The 27,000-nt window shown below is 38.4% G+C and overlaps 3 protein-coding genes across 4 annotated transcripts in view; 2 read left to right on the plus strand and 1 right to left on the minus strand.

Moving 5' to 3' along the window:
- The first annotated feature begins 647 nt into the window (after positions 1-647).
- Positions 648-16,333, plus strand: LOC149813584 (histone acetyltransferase MCC1-like). The gene is made up of 7 exons (XM_089992168.1): positions 648-733; positions 1,207-1,494; positions 14,166-14,426; positions 14,576-14,720; positions 14,803-14,902; positions 14,990-15,218; positions 15,969-16,333. The coding sequence occupies exons 3-7, from the start codon at positions 14,338-14,340 to the stop codon at positions 16,042-16,044; spliced, it is 639 nt and encodes a 212-aa protein (XP_089848294.1). The 5' UTR covers positions 648-733; positions 1,207-1,494; positions 14,166-14,337; the 3' UTR covers positions 16,045-16,333.
- A 669-nt stretch (positions 16,334-17,002) lies between these two features.
- Positions 17,003-20,576, minus strand: LOC149813585 (THO complex subunit 7A-like). 2 transcript variants are annotated; one of them, XM_089992167.1, is made up of 3 exons: positions 20,527-20,576; positions 18,971-19,591; positions 17,003-17,427 (listed from the first exon to the last, which is right to left on the minus strand). In XM_089992167.1, exons 2-3 carry the CDS (start codon positions 19,562-19,564, stop codon positions 17,296-17,298), a joined length of 726 nt encoding a protein of 241 aa, XP_089848293.1. In that variant the 5' UTR covers positions 19,565-19,591; positions 20,527-20,576; the 3' UTR covers positions 17,003-17,295. The 2 variants fall into 2 exon arrangements, with proteins under 2 accessions (XP_089848293.1, XP_089848292.1); XM_089992166.1 differs by having other exon boundaries at positions 18,971-19,672.
- A 294-nt stretch (positions 20,577-20,870) lies between these two features.
- The window catches only part of NHL8 (NDR1/HIN1-like 8), an 87,279-nt gene continuing 81,149 nt past the window's right edge, over positions 20,871-27,000 (plus strand). The window contains exon 1 of the mRNA XM_089992169.1: positions 20,871-21,524. Coding sequence (XP_089848295.1) covers positions 20,937-21,524 — 588 coding nt within the window. The 5' untranslated portion in view covers positions 20,871-20,936. The remainder of the gene's footprint in view (positions 21,525-27,000) is intronic.

Raw genomic sequence — 27,000 nt, forward strand, 5'->3', positions numbered from 1 at the left:
AAGATAAGTTGTTTAATCAAATCTTACCTCATGGATGTGTTTAGCATGGTAAAAATATCGTCACGTTTTCTATAAGATTTTTTCATTTTAACGTTAAGGTCGTGATATTTTCAATATATTATGAATTTATTATTAGTTTTTTCATGGAAACATCAAATTTTTTTGTTGTTTTAAAGATGTGGGATACCAACATGATGCTTGCATATAGTTTGGATCCAGGTCATGCATCTGATCGGGTCCTACCCAGGATCCGGATCCGGATGATGAACTATCATCGTGAAATCCCAGCCTCTCGCACCAACGTCAAAGCTCAAAATCGTCTTCTTCTCATTGAATGACAGGGTAGGCCGCTATTCCTCTTGTAATGATTAAATAACACGCGTAACTATTTCAAAAACAAGTCCTGCATGTTACTAATGCTATGATCATTCACGCTACAGAAGATTCATTTCAAAAGGCCCCATATTTCAATGTAATTCCAAAAATGGCCTTATTTTATAGAAGTGGCACTATGACCGAGGAAGGCGTGATCTTTGAGTAAGTCACCACATCACCACACTCTAGAATTCCAAACACGCAAAAAATGAAATACCGTAACTACCCTTGTTCCCCGCCATATTTCTCTCTCTCTTTTTATATTTATTTTCTGGTTACGCGTTTTCTTTCTCCCTTTTTAACTCTTCTTTAATATTTTTTTTCTCTTCTCTCTTTAATTTGGCCGCCTTGAATCAAGGTACGCTCGATTTTATATTCCTGGTTTTTCCTTTAATTTTGGAAAATTTATTCTTTTTCTTCTTCTGTGTACGAAAAATTTGGAGTTCTCCCCTCATTTTCACGGTTGAAATATGATTCGCGCTACGATTCCTTTTTCTTTTTTTTTGGCTAATCGTGCGAAATCAGTGTTACATAGTAATGATTTCTGTTTCGTTTTCATTTTTTCTTAATTTCCATCGATTTGGTCAAGAGGAGTCGTTCTAGTTGAATTACTCTATCTTCGGTTTTTGTTGGATTAGGGTTTCTGGTTGTTCGGGAGATTGATGACTTTCTCAATTGCTTGGGTATTTCATCCAAATTTTCGTTAAAGAGGGAGGAATTTTTGTGTTAAATTATTGTTATGATATTGGGATCTTGTAGATCTGTGTGCTCTTTTTTTTTCTCTCGATAAGATCATCTTAGGTGTTCAGATTTTACGTTTTCAATGTGCAGAAATTTTTGACGACGATGAAGTCTTCTGTGGGGAAATGCATGAATTGAATTGGGGACTGTTGTTGAATCCTTTGTTTGTTATCACTTTGATTGGATATTTGTATATTGAAGTTTTTTCTTAAACTGGTGTCTTCTTCTTCATAATGATCATTTAAGGATGATATGCAATAATCTTGTGTGCCTACATTGCTGCCATTTTATAGGAAATGTGCCATCCTCCAGAATTATTAAGGCTATGTTGAGTGGATTTTCATTAAAGGTTGTCTGAGTAGCAGAAATGGCCATAAGGTATGGAATCTGATGCATTTTGAGGCACCAGTGTTGTGCATAAGGTTTGGCAATTTGTTATATTACTTTGGCAAAATGAATGGGTCGCCATGTACGCGTTGTAGTAACAATTCATGAATGATTGAGGAGGAAAATGGATGATCACCGATTGAGGCAGTATTGGTTCAAAGAATTAGGGATAAAGATTGGGTGGTAAGGAGAACATATTTAGCACAGCATTGCGTGTTGTACTGAGTTGATGATGGTTTAGCAACAAAAATAGATTCAGCAAATTGGGCATGGTCTTTTTGTTGAAAACCATTTTCTAGGATAGCTGCATACTTTGGTGTCTAGGAGATTTCCAATTGCATTAAAAAGCATTCCATGAATTTTTAGAGCAGATTTGTTCATGTCCAACATGGTCTTGTCATTAGTTTTTCGCAGAGTTGCCGGTCGGGGAAGCGGAAAGCGCGGGACGGCTTAGAAGGAGACCTAGGAAGCGAACAAAAAGCAACCTAGGAAGCGAACCAGAAGCGACCTAGGAAGCGAGGGGGAAGAGAGAAGTGAGGCACTTCCAAAATTTTAAGAAGCAGAAAGCGCAGGACGACTTATAAGCGAACTAGAAATCGTCTCGGAAGCATCCTAGGAAGCGAAAAAAGAAAGAAAAAAAATGAAAACACAAAAAAAAAATGGAAAAAGAAGGAGAAGCGAGCTTCCCAATTTTTTTGGCACTTCTCATCACGTTTCGAAAGTGCCATGTTTCACACTTCTGAAATGCACTTCGGGGAAGCCCACTTCCCCATGCCCTATGGTGCTTTCGGTAACCCTAGTTTTTCGTGGCTTTTTTACATGACATAACTTTCAATGGTTTTAGCAGTATATGTGCATCCAAAGTATTTAGGTTTCCAAATGCAGACAACAATTGACCAAAAAACTTTGGAGTTGGCATGTTAATCAATATTGTTAAGGAAATATTCTTTAAATGCTTATTATTTTTCCTTGTGATTTCATATTATCTTGGCATGAAGGGTCATGATATTTGGTGTGATATTCATTTATGCCAAGCTATCTATACATATGGCTTGAAAGATTTTAAACATCTTGGGAATATTATTTTTGTATGATGGGAAGATATGTGATCCTTGGGTCACTCAGTAACTGGACTGGATCTACCTACAATCAATCAAGATGTAGTTTTAATGTAGGTAGCAACGAGAAAGCCATTTTCTTGCATATGCACGCTCGAAGCAAGGAAGTATATGGAGAGTTCATCCGAGAGGAGTCTATGTTGGATAAATAATCCTACTACTTATTTTTCTTCTTCCCCTGATTCAACATCTGGTTTATACACATACAAGAGAGAGGGAGACCTCAATAGAGCTGTTAGATTGTTCCAACAATTATAAATATAGTTGGTGGACTGTTCTGACAGCTCTATTGACTAGTCAAAAAAGAACATAACAACTATATTTGGTATTTGACTAAATAGTCCCTATAAAAACAGAAAAAGACAAAAAGAAAAGAATAAAATAAAGTATTATTTTGCCCCTAATGGCTAAAGCCTATTACAAGAACTGAAATAACTCTAATGGGTATTTACCTATTACATCATTTATAAATAAAATATATATACATATATGAATATATATATATATACATGTACAATATGAACAAAAAATATATATATGTATGAAAATATATATATATATATAGATGTATAACTTAACACTCCCCCTTAAACTTACGGTGTGATATACCGAAAGTTTGAAAATACAAAAATAATCATCGGGAAGGATCAAAGTCTTCAAGTGTCTTTCATTGGAAGTCTCCATCTTTATGTCGCATCAGAGAATTTTGCAAATACAAGTCTCTAAATGTCTCCATTGATGATCGTTTACAAACGCCTTCATCGACTATCTCTATTTTCATGATATGATGCATCAAATATATTCCTTTATCAATCCATCACATCTTTAAGAACCTCTAGAGAGAACAAAACAAAGGTTCTAAGTACACAAGGAAAATATTCTAACCCATAAAGTTTTGAAAAACAATATAATTTCAAAACAAGAATAACACTTAAGTAGAATTTTCAAAAAAAGGGTAATAATTTTTAGAAACATGAGATAATCATTAAGAAAGATAAGAGGAGTATTCCTCAAGGATCAATTTTTATGAAATCAAACCATAAACTCAAAATCAACATATTTTTTAAGAAGACATAAATGTTGATCGCTAAGAAGATGTGATTACTAAAGGATACATAAATCATCAAGAAGAGATAAACAATTATGCATAAATAATATTCTAAGCATTTCAAATAACAACATGCATATAAAATATAACAATTCAAAAAGAGACCTCACAAAGGGAAGAGCTAATTAAATTCATGCATACAATAATGTGAACAAGCTAATTAATATGAAACACATACATATATGCAATTAAAGCATATTTAATGCACATGAAACGACAATAAAAATAACTATTTTTATCAATAAAATGCACATAAAATGCATGGATTTAATGTAAAGAAACAAGTATCCTTCGATTACAAACCAAAGTGTCCAATATCTAGTGGATAACACACAAATGTTTACTTAAGAAACACACTCTCAAATCCCACAAAGGGGTTCACACAAGAAAACTCAGAATATAAAGAATAATATTTTTATTAAACATCACAAGTATGCAAAAATGCTTGAAATTTTCATCCATAAACATCTTTCATACAAGGAAAAACAAGTAAAAGTTTAGAAATTTCAAGGAGAGTTTTTAAAAATCCCACGTAACAAAGTGAATGATATTTGCAAATCAATACCAATTTGCGAAAAATATAAAGAGATTTAAATTCTCACAAATATCAAGAAGTAATATTTTGCAAACTTCAACAATAGTTTGACTCAGTGTTGTGAGAGGCGTACGCCTCAGTACATGAAGCGTACGCCTCAGAGGCGAAGCGCACGCTCAAGGTACTGAGGCGTTGTACCGAGGCGTTTGAGTCTTGAAGCGTACGCTTCACATGGGTGAAGCGCACGCCTCTCATCGAGGCGCGCTTCGCCTCTAAGGCTTACGCATCATGTAAAGCAAAAAAAACCCGATTCGCGCCCAGCCCGCCGATCCCGACTACTTTCAGCGCGCCGGTTAGCGCCCCCCCGATGATCGCCTTCCTCTTCCTCGCCCGACGACACCTTCCTCTCGATTTTCTCTGGCAGCATTTCTTCAAGGTATCCCATTGTTCTCCCCTTATGGATGGTTCTTTTGTTCAGGGCTCCGGTATGAAGCGTCTAGGGCACAGAGTGCAGGTGAGGAGAGGTTCTCCATTTACGTGCACTCGAGGCCCGGATTCATCTTCGACCACACGATGACCATGTGCTCCTATTGCTACGGGCGCCATTTGAATCATAGCATTAAGGTTTGGGCTTCTTTTTTTTTCTCCCTTGATTGATCGGCGATAGATGAATTGGTTCTATTGTTTCTTTCGATGGTTTGAGTTTGTGATTATTTGGGTGGGGATGTAGGTAGCTTGGGGAGAGGCGAGCATGATCGATGCAGAGCGTATGTTGCTTGCTGAAGCTCTTCAGGATCAAACGAATCAACGATTTGTTCTTGTTTTTGACAGGTTCTGTCATGTCTTCCATGAGTTTCTTACCAATTGCATCCGTAATTTTATCATCTTAGCCAAAATTTCCCATGTTTTCCTTATTTATGTTGAATTATTGTATACAATATTTGGGCTTGTTGTCATTCGTTGTTTTTTGTTGATTGGTTTAATAGTTGGAATTGTTCTATTGCGACGATTCAGGAAATGAGTGTTCATTTTCTTTGATAGCAGAAAAAAAATGGAGTTTTTCTATTCGCACGATCGTATAAATTGCCTTTTCTTGTTGGCGTCATTGCAGTTGTGTCTTTCTAGCTTCTGCATTGCAAATTTCGTACTAAACTTTCTAGGATCGACTGATTCTGTGATGTGTGGTGATATCAATTATCGGGTTCAGAACTAATGATGGCAATCTTTAGTGCAGTTGTGTTCCTTTGTACAACTTGCTGATGTACTAATAAAATGAAATAGCATAACATGGAGGAAATTCACGAGCTAGCTGATTTATGTATTGCATCTGTTCTTACAGCCAACAATCATGTGAGTTCAGTTTAATTTTCCAGCTATTTTCTTTACACTTTGTAGTGGTACTGAAATCGTGAAATGGGCTAAACACACACGAAGGTGTGAATAAGCATCTCTTGTCTACATATAATGACACTTAGATAAGAGGCATAATAGGAGAAAACACACAAGGTAAAAGAGTTTGTAATGAAAATGAACTAATATCACTAATAAGAATATCAATCTTTAACAATAGCCATCACAAATACAAATAATTATAAGCATCTATAATAAAAACAATAGCAAAAAACAAGTGAGTGATAAAACATACTCATAGAAAGGGAGGTCAATCACCTGCCAGTTAGATACGTGCCTATATTGACAAGGTGACAGGAGGTGCACACACAACTTATTCTAACGACTAACTCGGATTTCCAACAACAATGAGTTCAAAGGCCAATCAACCATCAATCAGACCTAAGGCAAATGACCACACGTCACTCATAACCCCTGGGAATCTAGACTGATAAGATGACATGAGGTGCACACATAACTCACCTCAACGGCTAACCCTAACTCCACAACATCGAGGTGGACAAGAAAAAATGAGTGATACAACACACTCATAGAACCAAAAGTCAATCAACCGTCAGTCAGAACCAAATCATTTGGCAATCTATAGTGACAAGAAAACAAAGGTGCACACATAATTCACCTCAAGAATTAACTCTGGTCCCACAACATAGAAGTGCATACAACTCACCTCGACAAGGCCAAACAAATAATAATTGATGTATTAAAAGAAGAGTGATAAACTTACAAAGCCAAATAATAAAAACCTTGAAAGACACATTATAAGGAATAAGAACTATGCTGGGCATTTTGAATTACATATGGCTTTCAGATATTGTGTTGCATCTGGGTTTAGAGTTAAAGGCATGAAGGATCTGATGCTCTTTCTTTGGTATGCTGAGTTGGTAAATCTTGGGATGTCTTCTTGATAGTCATTCAGCTTTTTGAGAAGGAAACTTTTCTTGTGGTCACAACTCACAAACATCTTATACTTGGACCTCCTTAGAGGATTAACATCATTTAACATCTCTCTCTCTCTCTCTCTCTTCTCTCTTCTCTCTTCTGAAAGTCATATTTGCATTTTGCCTACATCCATTAATAATCCCCACATATACTCTCATTAACTTGCATTAGATTGTTAGGACTAACCTTCATGTGGTGCAAGGTCATTTTATCAGATTGAACTATCATCAGAGTCTTCCATGTTTAATGAATTAAAAAGTCAATTGGTTTGTTCTGGTTGATCTGCATGCAGAGGTTTTTCCTTGGACAGTAAAATTTGGTTGATTTATTTTTTCTTTTAGCCAGATTTACCGTCATTCCTCAAACATTGTATGGTATACTGTGGTAGTGTTGAATGATATTTGCAAAGGATGCTGATTCACACGGTGGTCTTAGAGTCTTGAGGAAAAGATCATCACCTTTTCAGTGTTTCCTCCATGATGCTTAAACTTGTGTGAGAATGTTGTATGTTATGATTGTTAGTTTGGATCATGGATCCGACCCGATCCACCTCGAGATACAGCGGTGGCATGTTTGTAATTAGTTCTTATTACCTGTGTAAAGTTATGCCCTGTATTGTACCACTTATAAATATTAAGTAAAAGGGAAAACCCTATTGCCGCCGACTACTCTTCTCTCTCTTCTCTTTCTTTACCTCATCCCTAACACCTGCAGGCTGATATTTCTGATATTTCTGACATGGTATCAGAGCACAGGCGCGGAAATCGATCATCTGGAAGGCCTATAAGGACCAGTGCGTGAAAGGACGTAGGCTTTCTCTATCCCTTTTTCCTTAAATCTATTTCTGATCTTCTGATCTTTTCTCTGTTTTTTCTTTTTAATCTGATTTCACGCATCATTCCAGTTTCACGTATCCCTATTTCTCTGTTTCTTTTCCTTAATCAGATTTCTCCAGTTTCTCCTTTTCCTAATCTGATTTCACGCATCCCAGTTTTGCGCATCCTTATTTCTATTTCGATTTCTTTTCTTTTCCAATTCTTTTTCTGGCTCACACGTTACACAGCATTGACTGTTTCTCTGTGCACACAACATTACTATTTCTTTGTGCACACAACATTGCTATTCCTGGTTCACACGTTACACAACATTGCAATTTTTTTTTTTTTGAAAAACGTGTGTGTGAAGATTATTTTCTGGGTTGCACGTCACTATATTTCTGTGAAATGTGTTGCTGATATCATTTTCAGCACACAGTATTGTTGTTCTTCTTCTCTTAATACACTGTTAAATACAGTTTGTTTTCTCATTCTTCATAAAATCTATGGATTCCAAATTGAACCCTAGTTTTCTTACTCACCTCATGACCCACAAGTTATCACATGATAACTATTTGCTTTGGAAACGCCAAATTGTGCCTTTTATTCGCAGTCATGGTCTTTATGGGCATCTAGATGGGCGATCACCCGCCCCACCTACACATATCATGCAGGAAATAACAGGTGAAGATGGGAAGGTGAGTCAACTTCGAAACACCAATCCAGCTTATGACATATGGGTACAACGGGATCAGGCATTAGTTGCTTACATAACCTCCACACTTTCTGATCGTGTTTTACAAACTATCTCTGATGACCAATCCGCTGCCGAGTTATGGAATGGACTAGCTCATTCTTTTTCTCAGGTTTCCGAATCTCGGGCTTTGCAACTCAAGTGGAAATTCCAATCCATGCGAAAAGAAAACAAATCCATTACAGAGTTCATGGGAGATGTCAGAGTGATTACAGATCAGTTAGCTGCCATTGGAAGTCCTGTATCAGATAAGGATATGGTACAACAGGTATTAGGTAGTCTTGGACCTGAATATCGCATGTTTTGCACGACACTTCAGGTTGTCTCAGTCCTTCCATGTTTTGATGATCTTCAATCTAAGCTTTTGCAATATGAGGTCAGTTTAAATCAGGAAAACGCATCAGAGGATGCTCATCCTGTGATGATGACACATACGCCTATTCAAACAGGAGTTTCATTTACTCCCCCTCGCCCCAATGGAACACCTATGAACAAAGGAGGATTACTGCCTACACCAGGTGGAGGAGGTATTGGTTCAAGCAGTGTACCACGAGGAGGACGTGTTCCTACTTGTTTTCTATGCAACAAACGGGGACATGTTAAAGCAAACTGCTGGTACAATCCTCAGAACCGGAACAAATCAGGGAGGCCAGATAGTAGGCCAGGGCAGAAGGCAACTCATCAGTTTGCCCGTACTCCTCAGGGACAGGTTCTTCCACAGGACGTACAAAATATCCTTATGACTACTTTCAATCAGATGAATTTGCGCCAAAATGAGGAAGGTATATGGTATATTGATTCAGGGGCAGCAACACACGTTACTTCTGATGCAGGTAAATTTTCTCACTTGACTCCTTACACTGGAAATGACACTATAGTCATAGGAGATGGATCTCACCACCCCATCTCTCACACTGGAAATGTCTCCCTTTCTTTGCCTGAATCTCAATTACCCTTGTCAAATGTCTTATTCGCACCTGCTATTCAAAAGAATATTCTATCTGTGTCTAAATTAGTTGATGAAACAAATTCTTTTGTTGAATTTACTCCTTCTTCTGTTTATCTTAAGGATCTTCACACCAAGAAGACGCTCGCTAAAGGGGAACGGCCGGGAACATGTACGTCTTTGAAGAATCTCATGTGCCTTTGAAGACGTCGTCTTCCGTAGCCGTGGCTTCTTCAGCTCCTTCCTTTCCAACATTTTTGAGTCGATCCACAGATCATAGTTCTTCATCTAGAGTCTTGAAACTTAATAAGCCAAACTTATGGCATCTTCGTTTGGGTCATTGTAGTCAAGTTTTTCTTGACAAGTTGTCTGCTAAAGGTCTAATACCCGCAGTCAGTTTAGAGTCAAAATGTCCAAGTTGTCATTTATGCAAAAGTCATGTACTTCCTTTTCATAGTATCAATAAAAGAGCAACAAAGCCTTTTGAGATTATATGCTCAGATGTTTGGGGTCCTGCGCCCACTGCCTCTCTTTCTGGATCTCGATACTATGTACTCTTTCTTGATTCTTACACTCGTTTTAGTTGGATTTACTTCATGAAAAACAAATATGAAGTTTTCAAGTTGTTCAAACAGTTTCATGCACTAGTCCAAAACCAATTCAATACCAATGTTGTATATTTCCAGTGTGATGGGGGGAGAATACATATCCCATGATTTTAGTGAATATTTGAAGGAGCATGGCATCACACGTAACATTTCTTGCCCTCATACCCCTCAACAAAATGGAGTTGCTGAGAGAAAGCACAGACATATTGTTGAAACAGCCTTGAGCATGATGCATACTGTGGGCATTCCTTTTTCCCTTTGGACCGAGGCTTTCCACACAGCTGTTTACGTTATCAACAGGTTGCCCATGACCATCCTTGAAGATAATTCTCTGTATTTTGTTCTTTATAATTGTCATCCATCATATGAAGAACTACATCCTTTTGGTTGTGTATGTTATGTTCATATTGATCATTCATTGAGGAATAAGTTTCAAGACAGAGCTGTACAATGCAAGTTTCTTGGGTATGCAGATGACTATAAGGGATACAGGTGTTATGATCCTCATACAGGCAAAATTCGGGTATCCAGAAATGTTGTTTTTGATGATGAAAATTTTGACACTCTGGGTTCATCTTCCACAGATACACAGGACAGTTATGATCCTTGGCTCAGTGACTCACTTTTATATGACTCGTTGCCTCATGAGGATTCATCTTTATTGACAGACAATGAACCCTATACTTTTGATGTGGAACCACATATGGAAGACATTCCTCCTACAACAACATCCTCACGTTTTTCTGGTCTTGTTTATTCTCGTAGAACTCACCCAGTCAATGCTGAGACTCCTCTACGACATTCCACTCGGGTTAGACATCCTATAGATCGCTGGGTAAGTTATAACAATTTCTCTTTGGATTTTCAAACATTTCTAACCAGAGTGTCCAAAGAAACAGAACCTTCCTCCTTTCATGATGCTGTAAATTCTCGTGCCTGGGTAGAGGCGATGAATGAGGAAACGGAAGCATTGCATGAATGCAACACATGAGAAATTGTGCCAAGACCAGATAACAAGAATGTTGTAGGATCCAAATGGGTGTACAAGATCAAGCACAAACCGGATTGCAGTGTTGAGCGCTATAAGGCTCGTCTGGTTGCACGAGGCTTCACACAGCAATATGGGCAGGACTACGATGAAACGTTCAGCCCAGTAGTAAAACTGGGCACAGTCAGGATTGTCATTGCGTTGGCATTACAACATGGATGGTCACTCAGTCAACTTGATGTTAAAAATGCTTTTCTGCATGGTGAACTAAAGGAAGAAGTTTACATGGAGCAGCCACCTGGATATAGCGTGCATGATTCATCAAATTGGGTATGTAAACTTCGACGCTCTCTTTATGGATTAAAACAAGCTTCTCGATCTTGGTTTGAAAGTTTTTCCACAGAGATCCAGCGTCATGGGTTCAATAAAAGTGTTCTAGACCATTCATTGTTCATCTTCAAAAGTGGTTCAGCTATTGTTTGGGTGCTTATATATGTTGATGATATCATTATTACCGGGAGTGATGAGGATCACATATCTTGGGTTAAGTCTATGCTGATGGCTAAATTCAAGATGAAAGACTTGGGTTCCTTGAGATATTTTTTGGGTGTGGAAGTTGATAGTCGACATGAGACTATTACATTGAGCCAACATAAGTACACTATTGATATTCTACTCGCTACAGGGATGGAGAATTGTAAACCAATTAGCACACCTTGTCTTCTAAATCATAAGTTAAGTGCTAAAGAAGGCACTACTTATCATGATCCAACTTTGTATCGTCGAGTTGTAGGGATGTTACAATACTTAACATTCACTAGGCCTGACATAGCATACTCTGTCAATCAGGCCTCTCAGTTTATGCATGCTCCTACAGATGCACATATGGAAGCGGTAAAAAGAATACTTCGGTATTTAAATGGTACGATTGGAGATGGTTTGATGTATAACAAAGACACAGCTTATACGTCAGGACATCGACTATTCACCTACACAGATGCGGACTGGGCTGGTGATCCTGATGAGCGCAGATCAGTTTCAGGGTATTGCATCCTTATCGGCAATAATGTTGTAACATGGAGTAGCAAGAAGCAAAAGGCAGTGGCGCGATCTAGTACTGAAGCCGAGTATCGTGCAATGGCAGCAGAAACAGCCGATGTTACGTGGGTGAGACATCTACTGCAAGAATTACAAGAACCAATCTCGTCCTCTATGCTTCTTTGTGATAATCAGAGTGCTATTAATATTGCCTTCAATCCCATTCTTCATTGTCGCACAAAGCATATCGAAATCGATCAACACTTTGTTAGACAAAAGGTGGAAGAAAAAGAAATTGAACCTGCATATGTTAGGTCAGATATGCAAGTTGCTGACATTTTTACCAAGGGATTATCCACTCATCAGTTTTGGGCACTCAAAGACAAGTTGAGCATGATCAAAGACCATACTCAACTTGAGGGAGGCTGTTAGTTTGGATCATGGATCCGACCCGATCCACCTCGAGATACAACGGTGGCATGTTTGTAATTAGTTCTTATTACCTGTGTAAAGTTATGCCCTGTATTGTACCACTTATAAATATTAAGTAAAAGGGAAAACCCTATTGCGATCGACTACTCTTCTCTCTCTTATCTTTCTTTACCTCATCCCTAACACCTGCAGGCTGATATTTCTGATATTTCTGACAATGATGATTAATGACCCAAAGAATCAAAGAGAGGATATTGTAATCCCTTGGTCTCAGCTCATGAAAGGGGTTTCCTTAATGGCAAAGATGAAATGTGTTTCGGAGTAATTGTTGCACTTGAACATTAAAGAATTTGCAGGAGAGTACATCGTGATACTTATTGAACTATTTGTGTGAAATAAATGCATGTGGAAGAAATAGTTTTTTTGCTCATGATGCAAAAGGGGTTCTTTTCCTGTCTTTTTGAAAAAGGTGAAATGGTCACATTGATCCATGAATATTTTGCAAATCCGTTTGCTACTTCATAGTATATTAAAACATGTGCATCAATTGAATTTGGGGTGAACAAGAGCAAAATGAGACAGCTTTGCAAATTATTTCCCATCCATAGTATTACCCTGTATCTGCACTCATTTACACCAATAAAAGAATTGACAAAGTAACCCTACTATTTGTGCCCCACAAATGTGCCCCACAAATGTGCATCCAATTAGTGTACAATCAATGGCATAATTGCTCCTAATGTAGTGCAAGAGGCCACCATCCCAGATAGTTGCCTAGTGGAGACATGCAAGAATCATAAGGAGAGAAATTATGACCATTCTTCTGATAATGATAGCCTTGATCTACCATCTTGTTTACAGAGAAAAAAAAGACTTGGTTCATTTTCCCTTTTTTTAGATAGGCAAGCTGGGGTTAGGCCAAAGTTATTGAAAGCTTCTTAGGTAGGTGGGAAGCATGCTTCCCAAAAGCTCGCTTCGGAAGCGTGATACTCCTCACTTCCGAAACTTCATGGAAATATCGATTCCCCCATGCTTCTTCTATGCTTCCCACACGCATGGTCTATGTATGATTTTCTCACGTTTCTTTTTATGTTTTTCATGTATTTCCTAAGGCTTCCACTCACTTCCCATGTACTTTCTCTAAATTGGTAACCATCATTGTTAGTTTTTAACAAAAATTTAACTCTTACTGGAAAAATCATGAAATATAAGAATGATCAATTTTATTTTAGTTTTTATTTGCTTCTTGTTCGATTCCTATTCAGTTTACCATATTGCTTCATTTTTTATTCTTATTTTGCTTTCAAATTAATACCTCACTTCCCGCTTCCTATAAATTTTAAAATGCCTCGCTTCTCGCTTTCACTTCCCGTATCATTTCCTGCTTCTGCTTCCTAGTTTGGCAACCTTGGTTAGGCAGACCCCCACCAGTTATACAACCATACCATTGGGATTTGAACCTGCAATGTCCCAAACACAAGGTGCTCACTGCTCCTACCAAACAAGCAGAGCCCTGTTGGTGACTTGGTTCATTTTCTATTAAGGAAAATAACCTAAGGAATGAATGGAAGTTTTAGATTTCTCAGCAGGTATGTACTTGATTGGAGGACGCCAAATAAATTTAAAAACTGATTAGATCCAAACTTAAATAATGGTTTATATTTGTAAGTTTATGCCTCATTCATGTCTTTCATTGTGGTTATAAGATATTTTGGCTAAAGTTCTGAAGCAATTTGAAGTGTGAATTGTGTTACTTCGGCACCTCGTTTTTCATGATTTCCAGGCTTTGCCTAAAATGTACAACTACAAGCAGGCATGGAATAATGCTACTTCACTATTCTTTTTTTCTTTTTCTTTCTTGCTTCACTATCCTATCATCTCAAGTATTGCAACATGCTGATCTCATCTTGTATGTTGTGACTATGGTTCATTCGACTGAAGCTACATTTATCTGTTTTTTTAATTATGCAGTTTTTGATGTATTGTGCAATCTGAATTCTTCTATGGGAAGAGTCTCGATTATTACAGCAAGAGCTCTGCAAGACTGGTGGCAGACATGGCTTAGATGGGCAACATATCCTCAATAAATGTCCCCCAAACAGAAGAGATTCTTAGAGTGGGATCATTTTAGTTGACACCTTCAATGGTAACACAAAATATTGCTTATAGGCCTATACGGCCATCTGATCTAGAAGTACTCGAGGAGATGCACATATCTTTATTTCCTATCAGGTCAAATATCTCATTTGTGGTTTTTGTTGTATGTGAGGACTTGTATTGATCACTGCTAGCTTGTGCCTTTGTGCTGTTCTTCAGCTTGCTTTCTTAGCTGTTTCAAAGCAATAGTTTGATTTAGTGTACATTTGACAATTTCTTTGTAGGTATGAGTCACAGTTCTTTTTGAATGTGGTCAATGGTCATGATATCGTGTCTTGGGCTGCTGTAGACAGCAGTGATCCTGATGGAAAAGACGATGAACTAATTGGATTCGTCACTGCTCGTGTTGTCATAGCAACACAAAATGAGGTATCATCTAAGTCTTAGTATATTGTGTTTATATTGGACACAGTGCTGCTGGCAGATTTACTAGTTGCACCATGCTCTGCAGATAGGAGACATATTGCAGTATAATTGTTCAGGAACAAACCAAACGTTAGTTTACATCCTAACACTTGGTGTAACGGAGGAGTATAGAAATCTTGGAATAGGTCAGTCCTCTTCTTACTTTGGTGCAACCGCCTTGTTGATGTTTTGGTTTTCCTTGCAGTGGAACTGATCTTTTGTATATGTCTCAGCTTCTTCACTCGTTCGGGAGGTTATCAAGTATGCTTCAAGCATTCCTTCATGCAGGGCAGTCTATTTGCATGTGATTACTTACAATGAACCTGCCATTCTCTTCTACATGAAGATGGCTTTCCGATGTTTGCAGAGATTGCAGGATTTTTATTACATCAAGGGTCGGCATTTTGATGCATATTTATATGCATATTATGTAAATGGTGGACGATCTCCTAGCTCTGCTCTGTAAGTATAATCACATACACCATGCGTGCATGCATATAGGCGCAAATGCACACACTCATGCACATGGGTTATAAGATATTTATCCATGTGTGCTAATACCTGCAATATATGTATGTATGATTTTGGTATGCTATAACTTGCTTTTTTTCCTGATTTATTATATGGAGAAACTGGATCGGAGAGCTGGCCATGCTGGTCTTAGCCTGCTGTATCTACGGCGGCTGTTTAGGCAGCATAAAACTCTGTGGATGCCCCCTAACCCCCGGGGATCCCCCTGCTTTGCCTTGTGGAAGAGGGCACCCATGCAGGGAGCCACAGGGACAAAGCTGCCCGTGTGGCCGGTATCCTGTGTTTGAAACACGGAACAAAGCTTCATTGGTGGGATGTGTGAGTCACAGCCCATGGGGTGCAACTCAGAGGTCCTGGACAAACGCTGCTTGTCCAGCCAATCAAATGTTGCCTTAGAGTCACAAATTTCTCCGAGATTGTCAAAGATCTTCCTTTTTTTGGCATTCTCTTTTTCTAAAGTGATCCTAGCTTTTCATAGTTTTTTCTTTTCTATTTTCCTATGCTCTCAAGTATATTTTGTTTCCTCCAAGTCAAAACCCCAAATCCTCAGAGAGAGAAAATACATCGAATTATATTTGCCGTTTAGTTGACAAACTTCTCTCTCTCGTGCATTTTGCAAATCCCCTTTCTTATGAACTCTTCGTTCTCCTGAATTACTTAATCTATCGATTTTTTTTGCAGAGACATAGTCCCAGCAGTTGCTACATATTTAAGGAGTCTTTTTATGTCTTTGGCAACAAGGCTGTGGAAGCACTAAGAGGAGATCCCTGCATGGCCACAATGTAGAAAGCTAATTCCCTGCTGTTTAACTCAAACAGTATCATTCAGGGTGCTGAGCACAGTGGATGCCAGCTTGTGTAGCAACTATTTGCTAGTCTAGGAAATATGGGTCCCTACGTATGTTATCATCAGGCAGGTTGGAATGCAATGCTTGTATATGTATTTGTTCAAGGAGTTGACAATAAATGTTATACAAGCAACATCATCTAAACAATCCTTGACTGTGTATTACATTGGTATCAATAAATCCAAAGCATCCATTTTAAGTATCTTAAGGAGCAAAACATACTGGTAGATGATAATCCTTCATAATCTACACTCTTAGAGTACCATACTTTCTAGCTGAAAGTTATTAAGTGCAAACTTTATTTGATCAATCTAACCCTAGTGCAGCATTAATAATTTGGATCTAAGTGGTCTTGATGTAAGAACATGATTTTTGCAATGGCAAAATTTTAGCACGTTGCTTACTGTTGAATTTTAAAGTTCTTAAAAAGTCTGCTTATACAATGTAATTGGATGACAGACATGTTTTTGACTAGACAAACTAAATAAATCATGTACATATATGCCTTGCTCCACAAAAAAACAGAAATCAAGAAAATGCTAACAGGCTATTTCTACTACAGTGCACGGTATCCAATATTTTCCCTTTAGAAGTGCATGCGTGCATCTATTGCATACTTTATTTGTGCCAATATCAGAGGCAATTTTATTTTTTTTATGACCGAGGAACCCTCCCTGAAGTGAGGAAAACTCCGAGTGAGGCAGGCCGCACGACCACATGGCCCAACTCTGAAAGCTACGGACACAATCATGCGCCAGAGGGATTTGATCTGGTTCATGCAATGTTGAGAGCATACTTTGTGATAGGTGATGAGAGGTGATACACCAATTCAATAACCCAGAGTAATTGCATATGCAAAAGTGAAACGTGAACAGAATAGAAGGCTGATCTACTGCATGTTTCAAGACAGTACAAACACAAATCTTTAGAGAGAAAACTTGGTCAATCTCTCTTTTTTTCTTTGGGATAAACAATCTTTCAATCTCTGACCAAACATAAAATCCTCAAATTGAAAACATCACCACCTTTTTCCCCGTACAGTGTATACAAACATCGTAGGCCCAATAATGGAAAACAGCAGAGTTGATAAGAGTACAGAAGTCAAAGTATCCTTCAATTGTAGTAGCCAGAATCTTTTGATTATGATGTGCTGAAGACTCTCTAGTCAACAGCCATGGCCTCCGGGGCTCCATTAGTTTCTTCCGTATAACTCTTCTGTTCTTCCACAGCATTTCTTAGCTCCTCTGCCAAACTTCGTTGGTTCTCATCAATCGTGCTCTGCAACTCATCCACCTAGAGAGATGCAAAAGAACAAATTGACCAATAAAAAATTTACTCTAGATTTTGCAGTTAATAGTGCCTTCTTGTTTATGCGCTTGTGCATTCATTGTAGTAACTTTGTGAAATTATTCTTTGCACTGAATATGGTTCAAAACATAAGGTTATTTGGAGGTTCACACATATTTGGGTGAATGTGAGGAAGTTCACACAAATATATTGCAAATCTCTTAAGTGATTTTAATTATGATTGGAAGATAGCAACATATTTGTAGGAATGTGAGAATGTTCACACAAATATGTTGTGAATCTCCTTAGTTTGATTTTAACTATACTTAGAAGTTCGCAACATGTTTGTGGTGAGGAAGTTCGCACAAATATGTTGTGAATCTGTAGTTTGATTTTAATTGTATTTGAAGTTTCACAACATATGAACGTGAAGTTCACACAAATATGTTGCAAATCTCCACAGTGATTTTTACCAAATGGATGTTCGAAACATATTTGTGCGAACGTGAGGAAGTTCACACAAATATATTGTGAATCTCTTCGGTGGTTTTAACCATATTTGAAGCTTTGCAACATATTTGTACGAATGTAAGGAGGTCCTTACAAATATATTGTGAATCTTGGCAATTTTATCTATATTCAGAGGTTCGCAATATATTTGTGCGAACTTGAGGAGGTACATACATTCAACAGTAAAAAAAGGGTAAAAACAGATGCACGACATTGATGTTTTAACGACAACACTCTATCATTTGCAGAACTTCCAAGGACGTGAAGGGTGAATGTTATCACTCAGAACATACAATGGATTCCATCAATTTCACAGAGAAATGACAGCTATGATGGAAGGCTAACTGAGGCGGAATGATGGGAAATCTCCCTTACCTCGTATTGAGACGGTCCACCCTAGAGTTACCTGAAGCTTTTAGGTAGGTGAGAAGCTCGCTTCTCGAAAATTCGCTTCGGAAGCATGATACTCCTTGCTTCCGAAACTTCATGGGAAGCTTGATTCCTCCACGTTTCTTCTATACTTCTCATACACATGGTCTATGCATACTATATACTTTTCTCATGTTTCTTTTCATCTTTTTCATGTATTTTCTCTGAGGCTTTCACTCACTTTTCATGTACTTTCTTTAAATTGGTAACCATCATTGTTAGATTTTAACAAAAATTTAACTCCTTTACAAAAAAATCATGAAATATAAGAATGATTAATTTTATTTTAGTTTTTATTTGTTTCTTATTTGATTCCATATTGCTTCATTTTTTATTCATATTTCGCTTTTAAATTGAAACTTCGCTTTCCGCTTCGTATACATTTTAAAATGCCTTGCTTCTCGCTTCCGCTTCCCGTATCGTTTCCCGCTTTGGCTTTCTAGTTTGGCAACCTTGGCCCGCCCAACCAATGGGCTTTTTATATAAATATAAAAAGTCTGGTGGGGAAGCAAGAGAAAATTACTACTGCCATTGTGACTTTTATAAGAGCCCCCGTCCCAATTCCCTCAAACAGGAGTAGACATTATAAGAAAAGAGCAGAGGAACTCACCACATGTAGTAAGAGAGAAAACTGCTTTCTGCGTAGGTCCAACATCCTCGAACCAGCAGTGTTCTCTGCCTCTAATATTGCTATCTCCTTCTCAAGATCTGATATATACTTTTGAGTCTCGGACCTTGGTGGTTGTATCACAATTAACCTTCTAATGGTCTCGCATTCCTCCTTATGTTGCCTCTCAATCCTGCTCTCGTCAAGCTGTTTCTTCAGATCCTCTATATCAGCCTGAGCCTGCAAGATTTGGCGGTTTATCTCTTCTTGCAGCTCATTGAAATTCTCCTTTTCACGAAGATTTCCACTAACAACTGCCTTGCTCTTAAGGAGGGGCAGCTCAAAAGTGGCCATCTCCTGCAAAAAAGCTTTGTAAAGCCGCTCACACTCGCTGTAGTTATCCAAATCCTTGTCAACCTCAAGAGCAAAAGCCACAAACTTTTTCTGGAGCTTCTTTATAGGAGGTTCGCCCCTTGTTGTGGTGGTCCGAGTGAGGAGCCTGTGTCTTATAACAACGTCATCCTCAAGGGGACTGATTGCATAATGTGCACCAATTTCTTCTCCCCTGGCAGTAACTTTTCTCCCTTTCACTAACATATCATCAGATGAGGAGCAATCCTCACTCTACTATGCGGTGAAGTAAAGCAGGCAATTGGGAAGAAAAGTGTCACGATGAATCAGCTAAGCATTAAAATTAGGAATTTTCTACAAAATGCATGAGTGTTGTCTCAGTATGTAATAAGAATGAATGCATTGTATCTTTATATTAAAGCAGAACCTTGAATTAATAGAAAATGGTTGATACGATGATGAAAGAGAAAGAGAGTACAATAATCACGGGCGACTGTAAATTGATCGCTAATGGGGCGAGCAGGTTGGCACAGACAAGTGCCAAACCAGCTATGTCACATGGATACTCCATTTTGTCCCCCGTATCGTGTCCCTTTATATACTAGTCATATTGAAAATTTCACAAAAAATGGACGCATCCCCGTATCCGCATCTGTATCCATGTGACATAACAAAGCAGCTGCACTCCTTACCCAACCAGAAGAGACACAGAATCCCCAATCCATAATGCGACGCAGGAAGGACGCTGTCCCTACAATTCACTGCATTCCGTTCTTGCCACCAAACTCACTCAAAGACGATGGATTTTTGAGTTCCAGAACTCACGCAAACCCTAAAACGACACAACGAAACCCTAATCCCCGTTCCATCGATCCCAACATTTAGTCAAGAAAACACGAAACCCTAAACTTAGCGTTCGAGACGCAAGGCATCACACAGTGTCACAAAGAAGAGAGTTATCACCGGAAGAGATTAAATCATTTAAGAAACATGGATTTTCCGGTTCTAGAACTCACCAAAATCAACAAAGTCCCTAACCACACAAATGAACCCTAATTGCCCTTCAATCGACCCCAAAACTGGGTCAAGAAATCATGAAAGAAACCCTAAAATCATGTTTAAGAGGAAGAAAGAATCACACAGGAGAGAGAGAGAGAGAGAGAGAGAGAGAGAGAGAGAGAGAGAGAGAGAGAGAGAGAGACGCTCACATTTTTGCTCGCTCGCTTTCCTTCAGTGTCTCGCAAAAGCCCAAAACCCTCGAACGCAACGGGCTTGATCTTTTATATTGGTTGAGAATTACCGTATTGCGGGGGTCTGGGTTTACATCTATGGTTAGATCCAATGTACCCGTAAAGCGGGCTTGTGTATGGTCCGGGCCTCCGGCCCAGTTTCTGTACTGGATAGCGTCCGAATCCGAACTGTCGAACTGAATTGGGTTTCCTATTCGGCGTCCAAATCCGAACCAAATTGGGTTTTCCTGTTCAAGTCCAGGACAGGTCAGAGAGAGAGATTTGCCTGAAAAGAACCTTATCGGCGCCGTCGGACCGGAAGAAGAGAGCGCCCAAATTCCAGAGAGAGGGAGGGAGAGAGAGAGGATTTGGGGATTTTCCGGTGGCCGATGAAGAAGGGGAGGAAGGCGAGGCACCAGAGCTCCCTTCCCCTCTCAGAGAATTGGAGGGTCAAAACCCTCGGTTCCGACAACGGGCCCCTCCAAGAAGCCCACCGCGACGCCGCCACCGGTCCGTCATCCCATCAACACACCGAACTCCCGCCGATTCCGCTCTCGGACTTCGTCCTGTCTCCCTCGAGGGTGTCCGCCTCCCGCCGAGCTTCTGCCGGCGGAAGCTCCGGCCGTCACAGCAAGGATTGGAAGGGCGATCTCTCGCCGGAGATCGAATCAGCTTGCGCTTGTTCTTCTGCTGCTGATGATGATGAGGAGGTGGAGGAGGCAAAATTCGTTATGACCGAGTCCGGAGAAGGAGGTTCAGGTGTGACGGAGGCTTTGGACTTGAGGACGGAGGTCGTTGAGCCGGAACCGGTCGTGGACGAGTTAGCGGAGCTTGTAATCGGTGATCAAGAGCCAGAAACGGAGGTCGTCGAGCGGGAGGCGGTCTTGGACGGGTTAGCGGAGCTTGCAAGAGGTGGTCAAGAACCAGAATTGAGCGAGGATGAAATCAGGATCAACGAGCAGTTTCAGGAAGATGAGGTATTTTCTTGCTCAAGTTTTGTTTAACGATCTACTTTGTATTCTCATTTTCTTTTTATTTTTCTTTTTTTCAGGAACTTGCATGCATTTTTATTCCTTATTTTGAGTATATAGAATTCGTTTCACATTGGCAGGATCTAATTCGCTTGGGAATTTTATTGACTTTGCTCGGTTTGCCTATGGTCCTAGATTTTGACAACTACACTAAGTTCCTTTGATGCGTTTTTGGATATATTAGATACAATTTTCTTAAGATGCCAGTGATTTTGTTGTTTTTATCATCCAATTTGATAAATTGGCAAGGTTTCTGATGTATTATACTTTGCATTGATTGTTGGCGACTTGCTTATTTTGCTCGGATTGCTGATTATGGAAGCAGATTTTGATAATTTCTTTAGATTTCTTCTGTATCTCGCTTGGTATTTGCTTAAAGAATCTATTGATATTGATCCATATATGATTATAATCTATGCAAAATTTGTTACCAAGTTTTTCATTGACTTCCCTTGGTCTACTTATAATTTAAGCAGATTTGGCAATTACTAGGTTTCTTGTTTATTTTGCTTTGTAGTTCAAGATTATGTTTCCTTAGCTTTTCATTAGTCCTTTTGGTTTTGCTTATAATTGGAATGGATCTTTGATAATTTGACACAGGGCAGGAGCGAGATGTGATTGGGTCCAAGATCCATTCGTTGATCATTTTATGTTTTTTGGATTTTTGTTTAGTTTATTTGGATATTAGCTTTTGGATTATATTTTTGGGTTTTACTGTAATATTGGATCCATCTTGGATCCACAGTAGGAATTAGGTTTTTCTCGGTTTCCCTATACATATTCATTGTGGAGAGTTTTCATGGGGATGTATTGATTAATATTGACTCATTATCTTTAATTTCTATTAATGTCCATTAATTTCCATTGATTTTATGTAGATCATAGATTAGTGTAGCATAGAATAGCATAGGCATAGATCTTGAGTAGATTGTGATTCCACTGCAAGGCTTCCATTTGCATCATAATTGGTTTATGTTTCTTCTAGGAAATGTCACAAATATTGCTCATGGGATATTCTAGGCAAGGAAATATCTCATGATATTTTGGAAATAGCTTTTTCTTTCCCCTCAAAAAACACTATGAAATTTTGGCAAATTAAAAAATTTAGAAAAGGTCATAAAATAAATAAATAAAGACAATTTTGGAATTAGGGAACCTACAAAGAGACGAACAAAGCTCTCTCTCTCTCTCTCTCTCTCTCTCTCTCTCTCTCTCTCTCTCTCTCTCGGTGTGCTTGGTCATCGTCTTCCTTTGTAACCCTACTCCTTTATGATCGAAGGTCTCTATGTCTAGATGAGAGATGATAGTCTTGAGACTTAAGAGGTTAGGTCTTTGTATTTTGTTTTTTTTTGACAAGGGACACAAAGGGGAAAAAGGCCCCTCAACCATATTATTATGACAACCAACGATACATGAGATGGGGTATGTACAAAAAATGACTAAGTATCATCTATGTCAATTATATCTGGAGGGTGCCCGGGCCACAAAAATTGAGTGTCCCTATCCAATCTAAACTCCAAAAGAGAACATGCTAGGAGGCAAGGCATGCACTTCAGGAAGCTCCACTCTTGCATCTACTGTCGGAAAGCAATTGGCATCGGGCACGAATGTCTCGAGTCCTCCTTAATTGCTCTGAGAGCAATTAACCAATTTCGAGTATTTGATGCCACCAACATTGGACCTGAGGCAGTAAGATTTGTTGGGAGCAGCTCCCATATCCAGTTTTTGATAATTAGAGAATCCACCGCCCGGTGGAGCACCCATGAGAGGATCATCTCCCTATTGGCTGAGCAAAAAATGAACCCTGCCTTGCACCTGGAAGATGTACGGTGGGAGACAACCTGCAGAACTTTGAAATGTGGTTCTACATGTGGCTGCTCAACCGGGAGAACACCAAATCTTCTCCAAACCTTTATCTTCCAGGTTAGATCATGTTCCAAATTCAGCTTCAAGTAATGGTCAGTGCATATGCTCTACAATCTCTACTTAAGTTTAGCAATTGGCTCCCTCTCACCTTCATAAACCCAGTCCATTCTTTCCACCGGAAACATAACATCAACGAGAATGACATTCTCAGGCATGGAAGAAGCCACCGGGGGTTTGGCTTGACTGTGTACTACTTGGACAACTCGTCGCTCAGTCCACTTGTTGGATAATGCCACTGCTTAAACTTACTTGCAATCAATGTTGTGAAAAAGCATTGAGGCGTAGCATAGTGGTCCACCAGAAACTAAAGCGAGGTGTAAGCCTTAAAAAAAACTTAACTTAAAAAAACATTTAAAAATATCTACAAATACAAACAAATAAAAAAATGTTTTATTGATGAAGCAACAACCAATATGAAATAAAAAATCTCAAATAAATACCAAAAAATATGAGATTAACATGTAAAAGTAACATTAATGCAACAACTTGGTCTATGTAAGTATCTAAGAAATAAAATATGAGCATTCAATGAAAAATTAACAAAATCACTAACAATCAAATTTCTCAACATCATGTCATCATCAGAAAATGCATATTACCATTAACAACCAAATGTTAGTGTGTTTGTTCAAAACTCTCCAAAATGAGAATATTACAAGTTTACAACTTTCACAATTGCAAATGAAGGACCTAAAAAACATAATCCTATGATATACTGGGGTTGATTATGCATAGTTTTTATAGATTTATGTGCATGATTATGTGTGAAAAATGGTTAAGAATGCTTGTTTGTTAGAAGTCTTATTGATTTCAATCAAAAAGTAAATTGAGCAAATTAGAGCCTTTTTTGATTTTTTAGCAAAATTGAATAAGTTTTTAGAAAATAATTTTCGAAAATGGTGTCTTTTGAAAATTTTGAAAACTTTTGGACTCTTTTTGAAAATTTTCTAAAAAATCTGATTAGCCCTAAGTATGTAGTATAAATAATAGTATTGAGAGAGAGGGGGGCGTCTTTCTCACCTTGAAGCCCACACCCCCTCTGTCTCTCTCCTCTCTCTCTCTCTCCTCTCGCTCTGCCGGTTTCCCTCTACCCCCTCTCTTCTACCTTCTTCCTCTTTGTCCTCTTTCTTCTAGTTTCTTTGTTGCCAGCATCTTCGTTCTCTTTCGTCGGGGAGACATAACGCGACGAGCGGAAATACCACTCTCTTCTTCTCAACCCGTCCGTTGGAGGCGAGCCATACGGTAAGTCTCTTATCCCTCACTTTATATTAGATTAATGCATATAGACTGTAGCCTTTTGCGTATTCATCGCAGTTAGGATAATACGTTATTTGTCGTAGTTTAGATTTATTTCTTCTCATGATAGCATACTGCATGGTTTGTAATAGATTGCATATAGTTTAGAGTAAAAGAGTAACTGCATTCAGCATATAGTTAGTGTTGTTAGTTTATTTATTGGCACAGTTAGTTAGAAGGCATACAGTGGAGTTGATTTGCGTGAACCCAAGACAAAGAGAAACCACTATCATTTTCCATAGGTCTTGCGTGAACCCAAGACTTAGATAAAAGATCAAAGAGAAAGGAATAGTCGGCATTTTCTAAATGAGATTCATTCTTTTCAAAACCACTATCATTTTCCAAAAAAGTTAGATTCCTTGAGACATATAACTTATCATTTTTAGTATCATAACATCGAAACCCTTTTTGGGTTTCGGAGTAGCCAAGAAAGGCACAAGGAATGACTTTAGGTGAGACTTTATCACTCTTATCTGTAAGGACAAAGCACTTACAACAAAAAACTCTCAATCTATTATAATCGGGTTCTTTTTCTTATAGAGTTTCAAAAGGAGAGATTTTATCTAAATTTTTTGATGGGAGACGATTAATAAGATAAACTGAAGCAAGAGCCGCTTCGGCTCAATTTTTTTTTGGAATACTTTGGGAAATAAGAAGGGTTCTAGTGGTTTCAATGATATGTCTATGCTTCCTTTCGGCTAGCCCATTTTTTTGTGGGGTCTTAGGACACGATCTTTGATGGACAATACTATAGTCTTCAAAATAATTTTTAAATTCATTGAAAAGATATTTACCTCCGGAATTGGTCCTAAATATCTTTAAATTACTAATAAATTGATTTTTAATTATCATATGATATGCTTTAAAACATGAAAACACTTCATGCTTATGTTTAAGGAAATATATCCAACAATATCAAGAAAAATCATCCACAAAAATCACATAATAGGCAAAGCCTCCCTTAGATATGATGGGTGCCGATCCCCAAACATCCGAATGAACAATTTCAAAAGGTTTTGTGGTAAACATAGATCTTTGTTCAAAAGGCATACTTTTTATTTTTTCAAGAATACAATCATTACAAGAGAAAGTACTTTTACAAAGGTTTTTAATAAAATGTAAATAGGATAACTTGGTGATGTTGGGATGACCAAGTCTTTTGTGCCAAACATTTATGTCTTTATGTTGTGCCACATTACAAAAAGGGGTTTTAGGGATTTGAAGAGAATCCACATAGTACAAGTCTCCCTTCTTAGAGCCTTCCCCAATCAACTTCTCGGACCGGTGATCCTGTATTAAACATTTATTAGTTGAAAATTGAATGTCACTTCCAAGGTTCGAGAGTTGAGAGACGGAAAGTAAGTTCAAATTCAATTTAGGTATAAATCTAATTTTGGGAATAAAGAAATTTTGAGTTTCAAAGTTTTCAATCCCCTTAATTTCAAGAGAAGTGCCATCCATGGTTGAAACAAAAGATGGTGACAAACTTTTAAAATATTCGGAAAGAGAAGAAAAGTTTGGAAGCATATGAAATGAAACACCCGAGTCTAAAAGCCAAGAAGTTTTACCTAGAGGGGAAGGGGTAGATACCATGGAGGTGACCTTAATGGACATGTAGGCATTAGTAGGGATGAATTTGAGAGTATCCATGGAGGCTATGGTATAGGAGAAAGAAACGAAAGTGAAGAAAGGATTTTGGTTTGTCCTATGATATGATCTTAGCAAACACTTGGTTTAGGAAGAGGGAGTCTCACCTAGTAACATTTAAAAGTTGGGTTAATACGAGTCAGATAGGCTTTTTCCTACTTAGAAAGAGAGATAGGGGTTGTTGCATCGATTGTAAGGTTATACCGGGAGAAAGTGTAGCTACACAACATAGACTCTTAATTTTAGATCTTAGAATTAGACAATGCCGCAAAAGGGATAAACATAGGATAAATCCTAGAATTAAGTGATGGGCACTGAAAGGAGTTAAACAAGGAATGTTTGTAGAGCAGGTAGTTAAGGAAGTTAATTGGTGTCTTGAGGAGGATTCAGAATCAATGTGGAATAAGATAGCGGGTGGCATGAGAAAGGTAGTTAAGGAGGTATTGGGTGAGTCTAAAGGCGGTGCACCGCTAGGTAAGGATACATCATGGTGGAACAAGGATGTCAAATTAGCTATTAAGGTTAAAAGAGAGTGTTATAGAAATCTAAGTAA

Source organism: Nuphar pumila, chromosome 16, assembly GCF_984573655.1.
Source record: "Nuphar pumila chromosome 16, dmNupPumi1.hap1.1, whole genome shotgun sequence".
NCBI lineage: Eukaryota > Viridiplantae > Streptophyta > Magnoliopsida > Nymphaeales > Nymphaeaceae > Nuphar > Nuphar pumila.

Bases quoted from the DNA above. Each gene is read 5' to 3' on its own strand.
- LOC149813584 (XM_089992168.1), top strand. From the start codon at position 14,338: ATGGTAACACAAAATATTGCTTATAGGCCTATACGGCCATCTGATCTA. The intron at 14,427-14,575 runs GTCAAATATCTC...ATTTCTTTGTAG, and splicing joins ATATCTTTATTTCCTATCAG to GTATGAGTCACAGTTCTTTT. The intron at 15,219-15,968 runs GTAAGTATAATC...TTTTTTTTGCAG, and splicing joins CGATCTCCTAGCTCTGCTCT to AGACATAGTCCCAGCAGTTG.
- LOC149813585 (XM_089992167.1), bottom strand. From the start codon at position 19,564: ATGTTAGTGAAAGGGAGAAAAGTTACTGCCAGGGGAGAAGAAATTGGT. The intron at 17,428-18,970 runs GTGAGTTCCTCT...GCATCTCTCTAG, and splicing joins TTTCTCTCTTACTACATGTG to GTGGATGAGTTGCAGAGCAC.